Below are 17,881 nucleotides of genomic sequence, written 5' to 3'. Positions count from 1 at the left end.
ATCAAGCAACTTCTGCTTTAAAGCACACACACACACACACACACACACACACACACACACTGCTCGGCTTTGTGGCTTTGTGTGCGTGTGTGTGTGTGTGTGTGTGTGTGTGTGTGTGCGTGCATATGATTAGGAATTCACTTTTATTTGTGCTGTTGCTGTGAGAGGGCAGACTGTGCACCATGTCTACAACTGTCTCATCTATTTTTTAACACACACACACACACACACACACACACACACACACACACACACACACACACACAACAAAGAGCTCCCCTGATGATGGTGATGACATTAAGACAAACAATAGAAGCTGACAATTTTTTGCTATTTAATTCATATCACTTCATATCACAGACAACTGTTGTAAAATTAAAATACTCAAATAAATTCATAACATAAAGCCAACCAAAGAAGGAATTGTTGCTTAATTAGCATGGGATCTCATTTAAATATTTAAATGACGCCCAACAACTCTAAAGTAGATCCTTCCTACAAAAATAGCTTGCTATGTACAGGAAGTCATTAACATAGTCGGGTACCACATTGCCACCCCCCCCCCCCCCCACCGAGGCGACCAAAGAAGTGGTCGCCTCGGTAACCAGAGGGATGGACGGCTAGTTTGATCCTCAGCCACACCTGGCTAAATGCTGAACTGCCTCTGAGCAGCCAGCCCTGCCCCTGTCCACTGCCTGTGTGCTTTTCTGCTACCATGCACCAGCCAGAGACATGCTTGTCTATGTGAATGTGAATGTGTGTAAGAATGTATGAACTGGTGAATGTACAAACAGGTGTATGTCTGAACAAGTGCGTGGCACTATCAAGGCATGCATGCATGAACGTGTGTATACATCTGTGAACTTGTGAATGTGTATATGTGTGAACTTTTGAGTGTGTGAATTTATGAATAAATGTATGAATATTGGACTAGCAGATTCATGTAGGTATGTGTGTATGTGTGGGTGAAAGGATGAACGTGCAGACAGCGCAGACAGCCGGGTGAACTGTCTGTCTGTCTACAGGTTGTAGGGGTCTCACCTGTTCCCAATCGATAGTGCGGAAGAAGGTGTGAGACTTGATGTCCGTGAAGCCCGTCTCAACCTGGCACCCCAGCCGCTCCTTGGGGTCCTGGGGAGGAGACACAGGTCATGTGACCACCCTGGTTCCATTCTCTGTGTGAACTTCATAGCCTTGTCTGGGTTCTCCTGTGTTATTTTCTATCTGAATCTAATGTACGCTGTATGCCACTTGGGATAAAACGGTCTGCTAAAGGAAATGGTGAATAGTAGATTGGGTTTATTAGCATTGTGTGGGCCAGTAGTGTAGTGATAGACACACTGTATGTGGTTTTCATTTTCTTTCAAGCAGAACATGAATCTCTTGTGTTGGTTTGTATCCATGGGCCACAATGGAAAACTCTCATATGGGAGATCAGGCAGTATGGGAAATATATACATGAAGAGAACATGCTCATTAATTGTATAAATGATTAGAGCCGCACGAAGACTTGTGAAAGCACTAAGTTTTAATCAACTGGAAGTTGAAGAAAATCTGCTATTTTGTTTTTTTATAATGATGTGAATTATTTAATTAATTTCTTTTTACTATCACATCAATGAGTTTTTTAAATGAACATTCATTCCCATTGTCAAGACTCCACAGTATATGTACACATAAAATGATCCCCCACTGGTCAATAATTGGCAATAAGGGTGAGGTACAGCCTTACTAAAACAACATCACAAATACACAAAATGCTACTAAAGTCATAAAAAAATCATAATGAAGCACCGCATGAAATAACAAACTCAAGCATCAGCATTTTGCGTCGAGGCGGCCAGGACCACCGCCCCAACGTCACCGCCGCCCTCTCCCCCATTAATCCCTCACCCCCCACAGCGTGGTACACAGCGTGGATATCCCCGTCTGCTCAAACCACTTGGCCCCCCCACTGATTACGAGAAGGGGCCGAGTGTTGGTCCAACGTAAACAAGTGCTCCACGTTCACCCCCGCACACACACACACACACACACACACACACACACACACACACACACACACACACACAAACCCCCCCAGGCCTGAGGGTTAAACAGGGGGGTGTAGTAGACCCAACCAGACCTGCCCTCCCCTTATCCTAGAGCAGGTCCCTCACAGAATGAACAGCGTCTTCCTTTACGGTTTCCTTTTAGCAAACTGTCTCCTAATCCCACTCGTGTTAATGGGTCTGACCCACTTTCAACGGCGTGTACGATATTATGTGCATATTGAGCAGAACGAAGAAGGGCTGAGATGGCGTTTAGAGCTTATCGTCCTTCTATAATGGGAAGTCTACCTACGGCAGGATGTTGGACAGAATGCAAGAGGAGGCAGGCTGATTGGACGAGATCATGCAAAAAGCGACAAAACCAAGTACCATTTCTATCCAGCTGTATGTGTTAGCGATCTGTGTGCTAGCCAGCGGTGAGTTAGTGATCTGTGTCCTAGCCAGCTGAGTGTGAGCCAGTTTTATGTTAGCGAACTGGGCGCTAGCCAGCTCTATGTCAGCCAGCTGTGTGCTAGCCAGAGTGTGAGCGTGTGTGTGAGGGTGTGTGCGCATGCGTGTTTATGTGTGTGCGTGGGGGGGGTGTTTAGTCTGTTAGTGAGCTCATGACAACATCATCACATAAATCTTCCGGTTGTGGAAGAGGAAGTTACAATTGATTAGATGATGATGTACAATTTACCAAAATAAACTGCATTTCTTCTCGGAGGAAATATTGAATAATGTGCCCATGGAGAGCAGCTAACGATATGATAAAATGGATTTGACTCGTGCGGGCACCTGTCCCACTCAGGGCCAGCTCTGGGCCAAGTCTGGAGAGGGGCGAGGGAGAGACGAAGACAGGTAGAAGGAGAGGGAGGGAGGGAGGGAGAGAGAGGGAGGGAGAGAGGGAGGAGGGGAGAGAGCGGGAGGAGAGAGAGAGTAAGAAGAGAGAAGAGAGAGGGAGATTTAAAGGGGAAGAAGCAGAGCAGGGAGGGCCTCACCTTGTTGAGGAATCCTTTGAGGACGCTGGCTGCCTTCACCGACAGAGACCTGGGGATCCTGATGGGCTTCTCTAGGATCACTGGGGGGGGAGGGAGAGAGAGAGAGCGAGAGAGAGCGAGAGAGAGAGATAAATACATATTTATGCTTTGGCAACATAAATACATAAATACGTTTTCCATGCCAATATGTAAAATACGCAGAGAAAGTATAGAAATAGAGAGACAGAGAAGGAAGGAGAGACAGTTGCACCATCATTAAAGGGAAGACATTTCTCTCCTTTATTTTTAGTTCATCAAATGAGGATACTCAGGACCGTGTGTTTGCTGGTCGGGGACCACAACTCCTGTTGGGTTCACCTTCTATGTACACTTTGTCTTTTTTGTCCTACACAGACACACACACACACACACACACACACCTTTCCATGATAGTTTATGTAGAAGACAAAAACCCTCACACACACGCCATCTCAAAAGTTTATTAGAATATCATCACGAGCGAAAGCCCAACCTCAATCTACCTCGCCTAACACTGATAATATACCTCTATAATACACTTCTATATGGTGCAGCTCTGGAGAAGAAAGCAGCACCGGGGGGGGGGGGGGTGATCTCTGACAGCTGTGCCCACACAGGGTGGCACTAAGCCAGGCATCACACTCCCACTGTGCCCCCCGGGGACCAGGGAGAGCTGGTGGTGCTGGTGGTAGGGGTGGTGGTGGTGGTGGTGGTGGGTGTAGGTTGGCATACCTCTGGCCTGAGACCGTAAAGGCACGGAGGGGATTTGGAGCATGGGGGTCGGTTGAGATAATGCCACTGTGCCATCTGCACTGTCTACCTCCCAGCAGATACACACTCATACGCACACTCTCACACTCTCACACACACACACACACACACACACACACACACACATGCTCCCACACATAGACCTTATGGTTGAGGAGCTTGGAATATATATATTTTATTCAGAATTTATTGAATGAAAATCTTTAAATAATAATGTTGTATTATCTGTAGATGTTTTTGTGGAGAGACATACACACACATACGCACACACAACTACACTCATACACACACAGGCTTGTGCCAGACTCGGCTCTGTCTGTCTGCCTGTCTGTCTGTCTGGACCGGGGTCCACCGGGTAAACATATTGGGGGGCGGGGCCTAACTCCTGGAGAGGGAGGGGGATGGTGTCCGTTGGCAGTCTGGCATTGAGGGTGAGAGATATAGGGAGAGAGAGAGAGAGAGGAAGGTGGTTCAGGTAGCAGATGCTATGGTGCCATGGCAGGCATGCGGCAAACATGCACCAGACGCAGTGCCTCACGGGAGGCTGGTAGTATGGTGGAATGTGTGTAGGTGTGTTTGTGTGTGTCTGTGTGTGTATGAGCATATGTGTAGATGGGAGAAGGATGGAAGGCTAAAGGGGTGTGCTATATATATATATATATATATATATATATATATAGTATATATATATATATAGAGTTAGCGCTACGATCTCACACTGTATTCTAGCAATCAACAATGAAATACATTATGTATGTAAACATATCAATATCTATTCATATTCATGGGTGTTTGTATGTGTGCATGTATTATATATGATGTACATGCTGTATGTACCGACTACGTGTTCATGTGCGGACGGTATGGTTGACAAAACACAAGTCCAGACGTCTCCGAGACGAGGGATGGAGACTAATTAACAGGCTTAATGCATCAATAATGAATGAATTAATTCATTCAATTAACTGAAACGACTGACTTGATACATATAAAACTGAAGGCATGTGAGGGACTATAGGAGGAGAGGTATTTACTCTGGTATTTATTTATTTATTTACTTCATACTTATTTCTGCTGATGTTTATCTTTCATGTCTCTCATGTATCTTTCTCCCCCACTCAAAAATGGTGAAGAATGTAATACAATAAGATTAAAATAAAAAATGCATATACAGTGAGAGGTACTCAGTTAAGATAAACAGGTAAAATATAGCATGCCTCCATGCGGCTCTCTTCGTCTCCCTCCCCGTCTTCCTTTTCTCTCTCTCTCTCTCCTTCTCTTTATCCCCCCAATTCTGTCTCTATTTTCTCTCCCCCTCTCTCATAAGTTTCTCCCCCTCTATCTCTATGTCTCTCTCCCCACCACTCCTCTCTCTCTCTCTCTCTCTCTCTCTTGTCTCACCTTGGAAGAGGTACTCCTCTGTGTTCATGTCAGGGTTGTCTGTGATGATGTCGAAGGGCGACCTGCCCGCCATCATCTCAAACATCAGCACTCCCAGAGCCCACCAGTCCACGCTGAAGCCTACACACACACACACACACACACACACAGTTTGTTGTTTGCACTATTTCAGATATTAATCTACTTCCATTTTAATACTCTAATATTATTCATGCTGTAAGTACAACACCACAAACACACAGAAGCCCATGATGGTGTGAGTTTACTGTACTTATTGGACCCATGAGCTAAAGGTCTAACGTGTGTTGCGTGTTCGGACACTGTGCAGTGTCTGACTCCGCCCCCTCACCGTAGTCCTCCCCACGCAGGATCTCTGGAGCGATGTAGTTTGGCGTCCCGCAGAAAGTACTGGTGGTGTCCCCCGGTCTGATGCCCTCCTGGGGGTCCCAGCCATCGGAGGGAGGAGAAGGAGGAGAGGGGGGAGAGGGGGGAGAAGGAGGAGAGGGAGGAGAGGGAGGAGAAGGAGGAGAGGGGGGAGAGGGAGGAGAGGGGGGAGAGGGAGGAGAGGGAGGAGAGGGGGGAGAGGGAGGAGAGGGGGGAGAGGGAGGAGAGGGAGGAGAAGGAGGAGAGGGAGGAGAAGGAGAGGGATAAGAGGGAGGAGAAGTAGGATAATAATGAGAAGGAGGAGAAAGAGAACACACAGGAAAAAGCAATTTGTAATTTAATTTTCATTCCATTTCTCTGGGTATTAAAATATTTTCTTCTACTTTCAGACGACCTAAACCTTCTCTACTCAGAAAATATTTAAAAAGGTCCATTCTCAAAAGAACCAAAACCACATCCATCCTCCACTCAATCAACCCTGGACTTTTTTCATTTTTTGAAAATGTATTTTCGGTCTTTGGAGAGAAAAGACGAATAATAATTCATTTTTCCAAGGTTTCTCCTGGCACTGTGCTCCGTCCTGCCCAGGTGTACCTTGCACATGCCGTAGTCGGTGAGCTTGATGTGTCCTTCGTGGTCCAACAGCACATTGTCCAGCTTCAGGTCGCGGTAGATGATCGCTTTCTCATGCAGGAAGTTCAGCGCGATGCAGATCTCTGCAGCGTAGAACCTGAAATGATAGTAATGATCCCTGATCAGCTCACAAACTAAACTAAAGGGACAGAGGTCCGAAAAAATTGTCTATTGTAACACCATAAAGACATACAGCCCTGAGCACATACAATTACACAAAATTTCCTCTCATCCTCCTCCCTGTCACAGCCTCCACACAGTCCAGCTTCATCCCCACCACAGAGCTCGCTTTCCTCACCAGCTATTCTACTCTATTCTATTTTTTTTTTTATTCCATTCCATTTATTCTGATCTGTCCTATTCCATCCCGTTTATATTATATTGTACTGCATTCGATTCTACACTGTCTGTTCTACTCTATTCCGTTCTGTTCCATTCTGTCAGTTTTATTCGGTTCTTTACCCAATCTATCCAGTCTATTCTATAGCAGTGCAGTCTAGGCGTGTTGTGTGTGTTGGTGTCTGTGATGCGGTCAGCAGCATAGAGCTCCCACGGCCAATCCAACCCGCTTTCCCTCCATGTCCCAGCGACGGGAGCCATGTTGGCTCCGCTCCCCATTGGTTCCCCAGCTGGCGTGCGTCCATGCCGGCTGCAGCCAGAGACGGTTACTGGTCCAGCTCCTCTAATGCCTGCTGACCGCCGTCCCCAGTGGAGACCCGGGGAGTACATACAGCCGAGTGCTTCCCAGGCACTGCTCTTCACGACAGCGCTCATGAATATGTAGGACGGCTCCGGGTGATGATGGTGCTGCTTTGCATGCGCCCCCGCGCCGGTTCGGATCGCAGGGGCCCCGACGTCAGGGGCCCCATCGGTGCCAGGCTTGATTTCGCTGCCTTTGATCCGGCATTCATCCACCAGCGCCCCGTGCGTGCGCCGTGCTTGCCACGCGAAGTAGACAGGCCCCGATGAATTATGGGAGCTCGTTATCTGTTTTATTTCTTTTTTTTTTTTTTTTTCCTCCGTAACGGCGGTGGTTCGTGATGGCGGTGAGTCGAGTGCGCTGGGTATCGATGAGCGCGGCGAACACCCTGGGTTCAAGGGCGCAACGAGAGACAGTGCCTTCGGTGGTGAAATGTAAACACCGTACAGACCCCCCCCTCCCCCCGCCCCCCCCCCCCCATCCCAGTCATCCGGCAGCCAGGCAGAACATCCGCAGACAATAGAGACACGACTCCAGACTAAGCTGAAGGACACCTCCTCCTCCACGCGCGGGAGGGAGACAGAATCCGCGTAGGAGGGGAGACGGCAAGGAGGGGAACCATCACCAAAATGTGTTTCATCCCGAGCCATTATGGCGCACGCCCAGTGAGTCAGTGGCCCACACACACGCACTCAGTCTTTCTCTTCTCCTGTTGTTGTTCCTTTTTGATGAGCCTACGCTGCTGTTATTCATGGCAGCTCCGGTTGAAGCACACAGCGGCCATGTCAACCTCCCGAATCCAATCACCCAACCGTCCCCCGGCCGGCCTCCTCCACACACAGAGAGATCCCATGTGTTCATTTTCTACTTGATTGTTCGGCAGACGAACGGATAGGATGTGAACAAGTGGTGGAGGAGGTTTGAGGGGCTGATGGGGCGGGGGGGAGGGGGTATAGAGATAGGGCAGACGGTTGCCAGGACAACAAAATCTGAGGTCTGGACAGCCAGAGAGAAATGTTGTGGTGTCCTCGGTGTCTGCTGCGCTTTTTCCAGGCCATCGTTCTTAAATGTGATGGCGCGACAGTTAGCTAAGGATTGAGACAACTTAACAATAGCGGTGTCAATAAGGAAGTATAAATACTTTGTTACAGTACTGAAGTAGTTATTTGGAGTATCTGTACTTTACTTTAGTTTTTAGGGGTTTTTTTGGCTTTCACTTTCATCATTTATTCTTTTTACCTATTAACTTGGGCTGACAGTGAAATGATTATTAAATAATTATCTTATTATCATGCTAATGGATTACCCTGACAGATTTCTCTACTTTTTAGCATGTTGTGTATGCGTGGTGAAACCACTGAGGCACATCAAGCACAAATAGAGTTTGCTGGAAAATCCCAACGGCATGTACATTAGCTAAAGTGCAGGCCACACTACAAACTCATCCTCCTCATCCACCAGTGGTAGTACCGGTAGTGGATGACTACGAACACCCGTGACCATATCTACCGCAAATGTAGTGAACATTTTTTTTTAATTTTCACTTTAAGATGGTGAAAAAGTTTTGATATCCAAGTACCTTGAAACCAAAGTAAATTCAATAATTGTATGTAAAATCACTTTTACTCAAGTGGTTTGCTTACTTTAATTTGTAATTCTGACGTAAATGTCACAGCCTTAGATCTTTTATAGAGAGTCATTTCAGGGAGTAATTAAAGAGCGCTTCTAGTCACTTTTTTGCAACTCGTCAATGTTTGGATGATTTTACCTAGCATGTTCCTCTGGAAGTTTCCGTTGCCGCTGCATGTGAAACATCAGATCTCCTCCATTCACGTACTCAATGACGAGAAACAACCTGCAAAGCACAAACACACAGCACAAACAAATATAATACAAAAAATGAATAATAAGTAAATCCTTGACATCCTTGTGGTGGACCTCCAATCCCTTAAGTAGGCTGCCTAGCCCCAACCTGCTCATTGACGCATCTGACGCATAATGAAATCATTTTCTTTTTTATAAACAAACATTATTTGTGCTCAAACTTTACATTTGTTGTTTTTCCACAGATTATATATTATACAAACGACTACACTTGGGCAGGTGGGTTTAAATCTCTAGGTGAATATATGCTGAAATGCTGCCTGAATGTCGCATAGTGTTATGCTCAGCATATCTCAGGCATGCGCTCTATTTAATTATCCACTTTTGTGAGATGGGTGGCTTAAAGTGCTGAATGTGTCTCTTGTACTTAATTGTGTTGTGCATGCATGTTGTGTAGCATGTACTTAGTTGTGTAGCATCTGCAGTAGCTAGTTATCACTGCTGTATACGGGGAATGGGGTTAGCCTGGTGATTGTTAGTACTTGCACTTGGTTCTATGAACATCTTTACTGTACCGACGGCGATATATTGTTTCACTTCTTATGACAAATGTACTTATTGTAAGTCGCTTTGGATAAAAGCGTCTGCTAAATGCCCTAAATGTAAATGGTGATACAGCGCAACAATGCCCCCTGGTGACTCAGATAAGTTACACATTTCCTAAGATAACACTTTAAACGCTCCAGTAGGCCTACCCAACGATGTGACCATTAAAACCATATATACTAAATAATATATTCAGTATGGCAGAATGATTCATTTTCAATGCACTAGTAGCAAACATCCACTGCATGTGCTTCTTGAAAAGCAACGCAGCACACTGACAGACTCAGGAATTGTACATTTGACAGAGGGATGTTGTCGGGGGTTGGGTGAGTGTGTGTGGCATATTTTCTATTATAGCAGAAATTTGGCATGGCTTATCACTAGTCTGTGTTGGAGGGAGCGGGGGGGCAGAGTCAAAGCTATCTACTGAATTGTATGGGTACACACTACACAACAGTAAATGGCACATACTTTGAGAATCTGTCACAATGTATTGGTTTAATAACATTGAAAACCAGTTGTTTCAAAGTATGTCTCCATTGCCCGTTATGCTTCTGGTGTGGTTGGATCAATGGATCTAGTTCTGAGTACTGCTGTTCCAGGTCTGAATGGCAGACACCAGGGCTCTGTGTTTGGTCTGCTGTATTTTCTGTCCGCCACTTACCGGCTCTCGGTCTGGAAGCAGGAGTGGAGGCCGACTAGGAAGGGGTTGGTAGACGCCTGCTCAAACACGTGCTTCTCTGTCTGCACCCAGTCAATATCCTGGTGGAAGAGAAACAGAGACAGAGAGAGAGTGAGAGATATAAGGGGACCCAGACAGACATACTGAGAAAGGACCTAAACAATCGATATGTCTGATCAATACAGCACTACAGCGGCCCTCGAGACACGGGCAGACAAACACACAAGGAGACAGACCCTGCCACGCATGATGACATCTGTTCACAGCCAGGCGCCAAGTCCGCACAAATTTAAAATATGTACAGACGGGCATGTGTATATATATATAAATATATATATATATATATATATATATATACACATGTATGCACATGTATATGTCATGTCCAGAAACATTGTTCCTTTATGGTCAAAACAAAAGTGGCAGTAAATTTTGCAGTCCACGGGTGCAGTCCACTCCTGAAGCTAGCTACAGAGCTCCAGCGGCTACCAACGGCTTCTGGTACTAGCAATAGCTTCTGGTGAACACTTGAAAGCTCCTGAAACGAGCTACACAGCTCCTGGCGCTAGCAATGGCTGATGGTACTATTAATGGCACCTGACGCTAGCAATAGCTCATGAAGCTAGTTGCATATATTTTGGGGGACTGCAGTGGTTCTTGAAGATAATGACATAAATAATGAAGCCTTCTCTCAGTTGCTGAGTGCAGTGCTTCTCCGAAACACTGTTGTAGGGAGAGCTTTGGCTTGTGCTTGTTAAAAAGGTTAGTTTGTGCTTTTAATCTCGTAAACACTGTTATCACCAAAGCTACGAGGCAGTGTTTAGCCTCGGGCAATAAGATTCCCCCCCGATTTGAGACACTCAGTATTTTGATGGTCTGTAAATGTTTAATGCTAATTATGAATATTATGTATCTCAGCTTCCCTCCTCGCTACGTCTCGTGATTATGTTTTTTGTGTAAATTCAGACCTCCTGTGGTACATTCGATGGCTACAACGGTTAGTGTTTGGACACTTTCTAATTCATTCCTGTGGAGTAACTTGGCTAATTGTTGCATCTTTCTGACTAAAGAAGAATGTTTTCGGTGGTTTCTATGGCGCCTCCCACCGGGTACCTTTGATGCTAGTCTTCAGCCTACTAAATCAATAAATAATTCACCTTATGCACAAATAATACCATGAATTAATTAATCCAATGTCCAATGACAACATTGCTTTAACTAAAGTTTTACCTCTAGAGCCGGGCTCTCTAACAACCTTTCTGTTATTGTGCTATGCAAACAAAATATTTTCAAAGGCAGTTTTTTTATAATTACACAGCAAATGTAGGGCCATTATTAAGAATGAAAGGTGGAATAAACAGTTGTATTGATAGACAATAACAGTCTCATGGTTTTCAAACGTTATAACAGCATCAAATGTATACTTCTTGTGCCATGTCAAACTAGCTAAAGAATGAAACGATTCTATCGAACTTCATGAAATTAATTTATGTCTATCTTTTATCTTTGTAATCGTTTTTTCAGTTATATAGCACGCATCTACCATCAACCACAACAAAGAGTGCTAATGATGTTCCCTGATCTCTGGTCCATATAAGGTCAATAAGGATGTTGGAAAGTGCTTCACGTTAAGTAAACACAAAGTAAAGACAAACTACTGCATTGGGCGCCCAATGCACATTCATACTTCATTTGGGCAACTATATTTGTGTTAATAACCCAGTTGCTCATTGGGCAATTAAATGTAATTAGTTACCGAACAAATAAATGTATAAATGGTTACAGAACATATTACAATTTTATGGCAGTAAAAAAATGATTGGGCTGTTTTTGTGGAATTTGTTATTTCTTTTTGGCATCATTTCTAAACTCTGCGGCCTGGCGGCTAATGGTCCATAGCCGCTGGATGAGAACCTCCGCTCTAGAGGTTTTCAACCCCACACTCTGCGATCATTTTATTGCCGACCAGAAATGTGTTTTTGAGTAATAATCTATTTGAGTAATAACATATTTAAAATACTATGGTTGTGGGTTTATTCTATACCTTATATGAATGGACCAATCTAATGTTAGTAGAGAGTAAGGGTGTAAGGCCTGATGTATAATCATTTCTGAACTTTCAGTGGGTTTAGGTTTACGGTTGTGTACTTCTCCATGGTTTATCAGTTGAACTGTAGCCCCATCTAGTGGATAGAAACAGGATGACAGGAAAAACAGACTTAAATCCCCTTACTCACGCACATGGCCTTATTCCGATTTTTTGAAGTGCTCTGGTTGTGAAAGTAGTTGTTAAGCCGTGTTCAAGGTTTTTTGTTAGATGAAACAGCGTTCACTCAACAAATGGCAGAAATTCATATTTGCTAAATGGCTGAAATACATATTTGTCTCAATCCAATTTGTTGAAGGACATTATAATTACTTTTTGAATGGGCATCGCTAATCAAGTGATTTTCCTTTCCCCTGCCAGTCCACACACTTCAAATAAACTTCTGTACGAATGAAAATGGTAATAAATAATGATGTTTGGTCTATTAGTGACAACAACAAGTACCCCGGCCCTAGCAACAGTAACCCTGAACCTTAATAAACAGGAAACTACAGCGAAGTAAGAGAGAGAGATGCTCCCGACTAGCTTGTGTTGTGAACGTGACTGAGAGTTTGAAAGATTCAAAATGGCTTTTCTTGCGTCACTTTTAAATCACTGAATAACCAAACGTGTTTGATAGCAGGAACAGGAGCTTTATGATTCATTATATTGAAGAGATCATGGCATTCTATTAATATTCCTATTGGTGGGTGAATGCATTAATGCGCTCCACATGGGGGGCCCCCATGTGCCACTTGTGAAGATGACTCAATTAACTTCAGTTGAAGTGTTTTGTATTAAAAACTGATCTCTTCTCCTCTCTCCCCTCCACTTCCTGAGTCCTCCTGTCTCCCCATCATTCATTCCTTCCTTCCGAAGCTTCTTTTCTCTACCTCAAAACTCCCTCATGCTGCCCCTTTTCTCCTCTATCCCTGTCACTCCTTGGCTGACCTTCTCACTGCTTCTTACTTTGTATCGTCATTTTTTCATTCTTTAATTTTTTATTTCTTCCTTGCTTTATTTCTTTATTCCGTGTGAGAGGTCACCAGACTCTATTGGATGAATCTGATGAAAAATAAAAAGCTGACTTCAAATAAGTACACAGGGCTGAAAAAAGTCCATGGTGCATTGCAGGATTTAGTGTCACCATACACCAGACTTGAACACCTCTGAAAGCAGTAGCAAAACGGATGTCTCACCTCGTCGTCGTGCACCAGCTCCTTCTTCACCACCTTCATGGCGTACACCTGGTCGCTCTTCTTCAGGCGCACCAGCAGCACCTTGGCGTAGCTGCCCCGCCCGATTACCCGCACCAGGTCGAAGTGGGCCAGTCCCAGCGCCTGCTCCTCCTGGTGGGTGAGGGTGATTCCCCCTATCCCCTCCACCACCGCCTTCATGTCCTGGGGAGGGAATGGGGAGAGGGCGGGGGGGGGGACATATTAAAGGTGACATATTATACCACCAGGTGTGAGTGTGATTAGCCGTTACAAGCCGTTTTGAAAGTCTGTCTCTTCTGTCCACCCAGATGTATGACAGATTGATGAGCAACTTTGTTTGCTACAGTCCACTGGGTAGGCTGGTAGACTGATCTATCCAGCACACATCTAGGTAGACACACCCACTTTTGATGTCAGAAGAGGCAGATTTCCAAAACGGCTTGTAATGGCTAATCACACTCACCACTGGTGGTATAATATGTCACCTTTAAAGAGTGTTTTCATACTCTGTGGAAGGCCTACTCTATCCGGGTTATGGGACAGGATGTGTATCAGTACAACCACTATTTCTTGTTTGATGTTTTTATGAATAAGATGAATAGCATTATTACTATCCAAATGTTACTGGATTTCTAATCACAACCCAATTAAAAAATAAATAAAACGTAGTTCCGAAATTTAAAACATGATACGCCAGAATCTTCCTTACCTCTGTATCTGTGTTCTCTGTTTTATCCACTGTGCGATTGTGCGGTATAAGCGACACTGTTAACACAAAGCATGAATACAATACACAATTTAAGTCAATCTGCATTTCAAGAACAGAAGCCAAATGTGTGCAAGTCGATCTACAGCCAAATTAAACCTTAACAAAAAACATGCCAAAACAGCATTAGTATAAGGTTGTTTATAAATCAATAATAGATGAATGATAAATCAATTGCACTGCAAGGCAAGACATTAGTTCAGTTTAGTTGATCATATCTCTTTGTCTCTTCTTCTACTCTTGCTTCTAAGACAAAATATCTCTCTGGTTTGCTTTATATTACGGTTACACATTATATTATGTAACCGTTCTTGAAGGACCTCGTAGCATTAGCATATATTCCACCAAAATGAGTCAACTTTCCCAAAGATCACCAAACTAAAACTAAATTAAAACAAACCAAACTAATCGACAATAGCTTAACTAAACCAAACCAAACAAAATATAACTAAACTAAAATAAACCACACCAAACTAATCGACAATAGCTGAACTAAACCACACCAAACAAAATACAACTAAATCCAAGTAAACCAAACCAAACCAAATTAAACTAAACTAAACATTCCAAGCCAAAATAAACCACATGAAACGAAACTAAATCAAGCCAAAATAAACCAAATGAAACTAAACTAACCAAACCAAACCATGGCAAAGCAAAGAAAAGGCATTAGCTCTACATCTGCTCCCCTCATACTTAGCATCCACATAAAACCCAGCCTTGCCCCGGCACCCGGCCCTCACCCTTGTTGTCATCAGAGTCATCGGGTGCGGGGTCCACCTCCTGGATCTGCTGGTCTGTGGGGGGCTCCTGGGATGGCATGACTGGATCCTGGAGAGGGGAGAGGGGCCCCCGAGAGAACAGGGACCCCAGGAGGGCTCCGGTGAGACGACAGAGAGCATAGTAGCAAGTCATCCTCGAGGCCACGGGGCCCGGGGGAGAGAGAAGAGGCTCCTCTCTCTCTCTTTAGCTCACATGTGTAAATGAAGTCACCGGGGGAATACAGCTGAATCGCGCATGTGTCTGTGGGAATCAGTGTCTTTGTGTGTGTGTGTGTGTGTGTGTGTGTGTGTCTTTCTGTGAATGAGTGTCTTTCTGTGTGTGTGTGTGTTTGAATGAGTGTCTTTCAGTGTGTGTGTCTGTGAGTGTCATTCTGTGTGTGTGTGTGTGTGTGGGCTTCATTGGGAGTGTGTGCGGGGGTTCAACTACAGCAAACAGTGTCTTGGTTTGAGTTGAGCGTGATTAAAGCTTGGAAAGGTTCCTCTGGAAGAGATCCCAAAGGTCGGGCCCCTACACTCAGCTGATACTCAGCTTGCAGAGGGATAGATCTCTGTATGGTCAACTGTATTTATCAGTTGCGACCTTCCAGGACAGTCCATGTTTGCTAACTGTTGGCCCATCAACGGACCAAAGAAGGAGGGTCAACTTTTTCCAAAATGAAACTCAGAATAAATCTCAACTGACCGTGTCTGGTCTCTTGTATGTTATGTAAGACGTCATCATAAATACAGAAGGGCAATGTTTTCCACATTTTTTCATAAAAAAAAATAAACGCAATCCACCGGTGACATCACTTTGTAACAATTCTGAAACAGAGTTTTACCACACACCTGCTTCACCAGATATGGTGCTGTACTCACGGCCACTCACCATAAGCTTTTGGCAGGTCTGAGGGATGAGTTTGTGACAGCGCTTATGGACCAGCAGTTTGCAGTTGATACACTTGTAGCCCTGCCTCCCCAGCCCCCATATCCTTTCACTGCAGTGGCCACAGTACGCCTTCTGGAGGGGAGAGACACAGCACAGAGAATGGCGAGAAGGGAGATTCAATGTCAGTATCAAACAGCAGACACCTGCTCTTGGCAGACAATATGGCAGGAGCATGGTTATTGATGAGTCACTGTGAGTCGTCAAGTAAGAAAAATTGTCGGTTTTGAATCTACGGTTGGTCTGCTACTCATAAAGAACAGACCACTGAAACGAATGCCGTAAATTACCAATCAGACTTGAGTGTTCAACAAAGCCATGTAATAACATAACAGCTAGATAGGGGGGCAGGAAAGAGTGGAGGTAAGGGAGTTACAGACGTAAGTGGAAAGATTCACGGTCTACCTAACTTTTGAGCAAGAAGCCCCTAACCCCTACCTTCTCCTTGCATCTAAAGATATCACTGTATACACTAAGTATAATTAAGAGATAAGTATACAGGAAAGAAGATGATAGGTTTGATACACTTAGGAAATAGTCATTAATTGCTTGATGTGACTAATTGGCTAATATACTATCAAATTAATACATTAATTTGGGTTTTATTTGCATTCTCTGCTGAATTAATTGACCTGGAAGGCCTGATGCTTTTTTTCTGGATAGGGATGACACTGAACAGCGTTGGATTTGACTCAACCTTGGGAATCACCCCACAAAAATTTGGCAATGTGCTGCTATCTAAACGTCTCTGTGACTCTTTGTCATCATCTATGGAAAAACTCCAGAAGTGACTTCACAATACAATCACTGACCGTGGAACAAATTAAAATATTCCGCTGAATCCTTTAAACAAAACAATATAATCCTTGGTTCACCAATGAATAGAACATGACATTATCAATCTAACAAACACTTCAAAGTTTTCCCCAAAACACAGTTCAGCCTCTAGATGGCAGCAAAGACCCCAAAACACAGTCAAGGTTACTATTTCTGTTTGCTGTTGTCCCAGATTGACTGAGCTGGGTACTCCACGTCCGCAGTGTATTACTTCAGCCTTTCTGCTGCCCTTTGTAAAAACCTTGACCTCTTTCAGTGTTTGGCTACGAGGAGCTAGTTCCTTCTTGGGAACGACTCTCTGCCTCCTTGTCCTTTGTCCTGGGGAGGGAGACAGTGGGGGGGGTTCCCTTCCCCTCATTCCCATGGGGGGGGGGGGGGGTTGAACTTGACACTGCGTTGCATAAGTCAGAGTTTCCGACTAACTGTCCTCAAACGTAACCAACGACCCCCCCCCCCCCCCCCTCCCCCGCCGTGCCTTCCCTCTCGAGGCACGGGCGAACAAAGGGCCGCCGTCCGAAACTCTGTTGCCATGGCGATGCTCTATAGGAGAGATCAAAGCACTCTTAAGTTTTTCTCCCCAATCAAAAGGAAGGAAGGAAGGCAGCGAGAGAAGAAATCATGAATAAGTGAAAGTATTTTGTCTGCACACCACATCGCCTCGCTGGTGGAGAGTCACTGTTTGAGATATAAGTTGTTTACTCTTATTACAAGAAAACATGCCATCATTACACATGCTCTCTGTTAGCTGACTGCTAGCTCTCTGTGGACTCTCTGTTAGCTGACTGTTAGCTCTCTGATAGCTCTCTGTTAGGGCTAGGTTAGCTCTCTGTGGACTCTCTGTTAGCTGACTGTTAGCTCTCTGTGGACTCTCTGTTAGCTGACTGTTAGCTCTCTGATAGCTCTCTGTTAGGGCTAGGTTAGCTCTCTGTGGACTCTCTGTTAGCTGACTGTTAGCTCTCTGATAGCTCTCTGTTAGCACCATGTTAGCTCTCTGTGGAAAATGAAAAAACTTCAAGAGGCATATAATGATGCTCTGAGAATTTTGCTTAAAACTCGCAGGGGGGGGGGGGGGGGGTAGTGCCAGTGAAAATGAGCGTAACAAACAATGTGCCCACTTTTAATGCTGTTCTGAGAAATTTTATGTCGATTCATGTGCAGATTGACTGGGTCTAGTCAAGTCTCATGCATTCGGCCTGAGACACACGCAATTCAACCCAT

General features: G+C 44.6%; 1 protein-coding gene across 1 annotated transcript in view; it reads right to left on the bottom strand.

Annotated features, from left to right (window-relative positions):
* LOC311359507 (protein kinase C zeta type-like) overlaps positions 1-17,881 on the bottom strand; it is a 38,754-nt gene that overhangs the window by 11,096 nt on the left and 9,777 nt on the right. The window contains exons 3-13 of the mRNA XM_084479542.1: positions 15,770-15,901; positions 14,863-14,950; positions 14,063-14,118; positions 13,336-13,536; positions 10,033-10,130; positions 8,707-8,793; positions 6,200-6,335; positions 5,571-5,658; positions 5,222-5,341; positions 3,032-3,111; positions 1,042-1,131 (exon numbers count right to left, since the gene is read on the bottom strand). Of these exons, the coding sequence (XP_084335668.1) occupies positions 1,042-1,131; positions 3,032-3,111; positions 5,222-5,341; positions 5,571-5,658; positions 6,200-6,335; positions 8,707-8,793; positions 10,033-10,130; positions 13,336-13,536; positions 14,063-14,118; positions 14,863-14,950; positions 15,770-15,901 (1,176 nt within the window). The remainder of the gene's footprint in view (positions 1-1,041; positions 1,132-3,031; positions 3,112-5,221; positions 5,342-5,570; positions 5,659-6,199; positions 6,336-8,706; positions 8,794-10,032; positions 10,131-13,335; positions 13,537-14,062; positions 14,119-14,862; positions 14,951-15,769; positions 15,902-17,881) is intronic.

This window comes from Micromesistius poutassou (assembly GCF_964030765.1).
Source record: "Micromesistius poutassou genome assembly, chromosome: 15".
NCBI classification, from domain to species: Eukaryota; Metazoa; Chordata; class Actinopteri; order Gadiformes; family Gadidae; genus Micromesistius; species Micromesistius poutassou.
The sequence above is the reverse complement of the archived record's forward strand: the minus strand, read 5'-3'. Positions and strand labels throughout refer to the sequence as shown.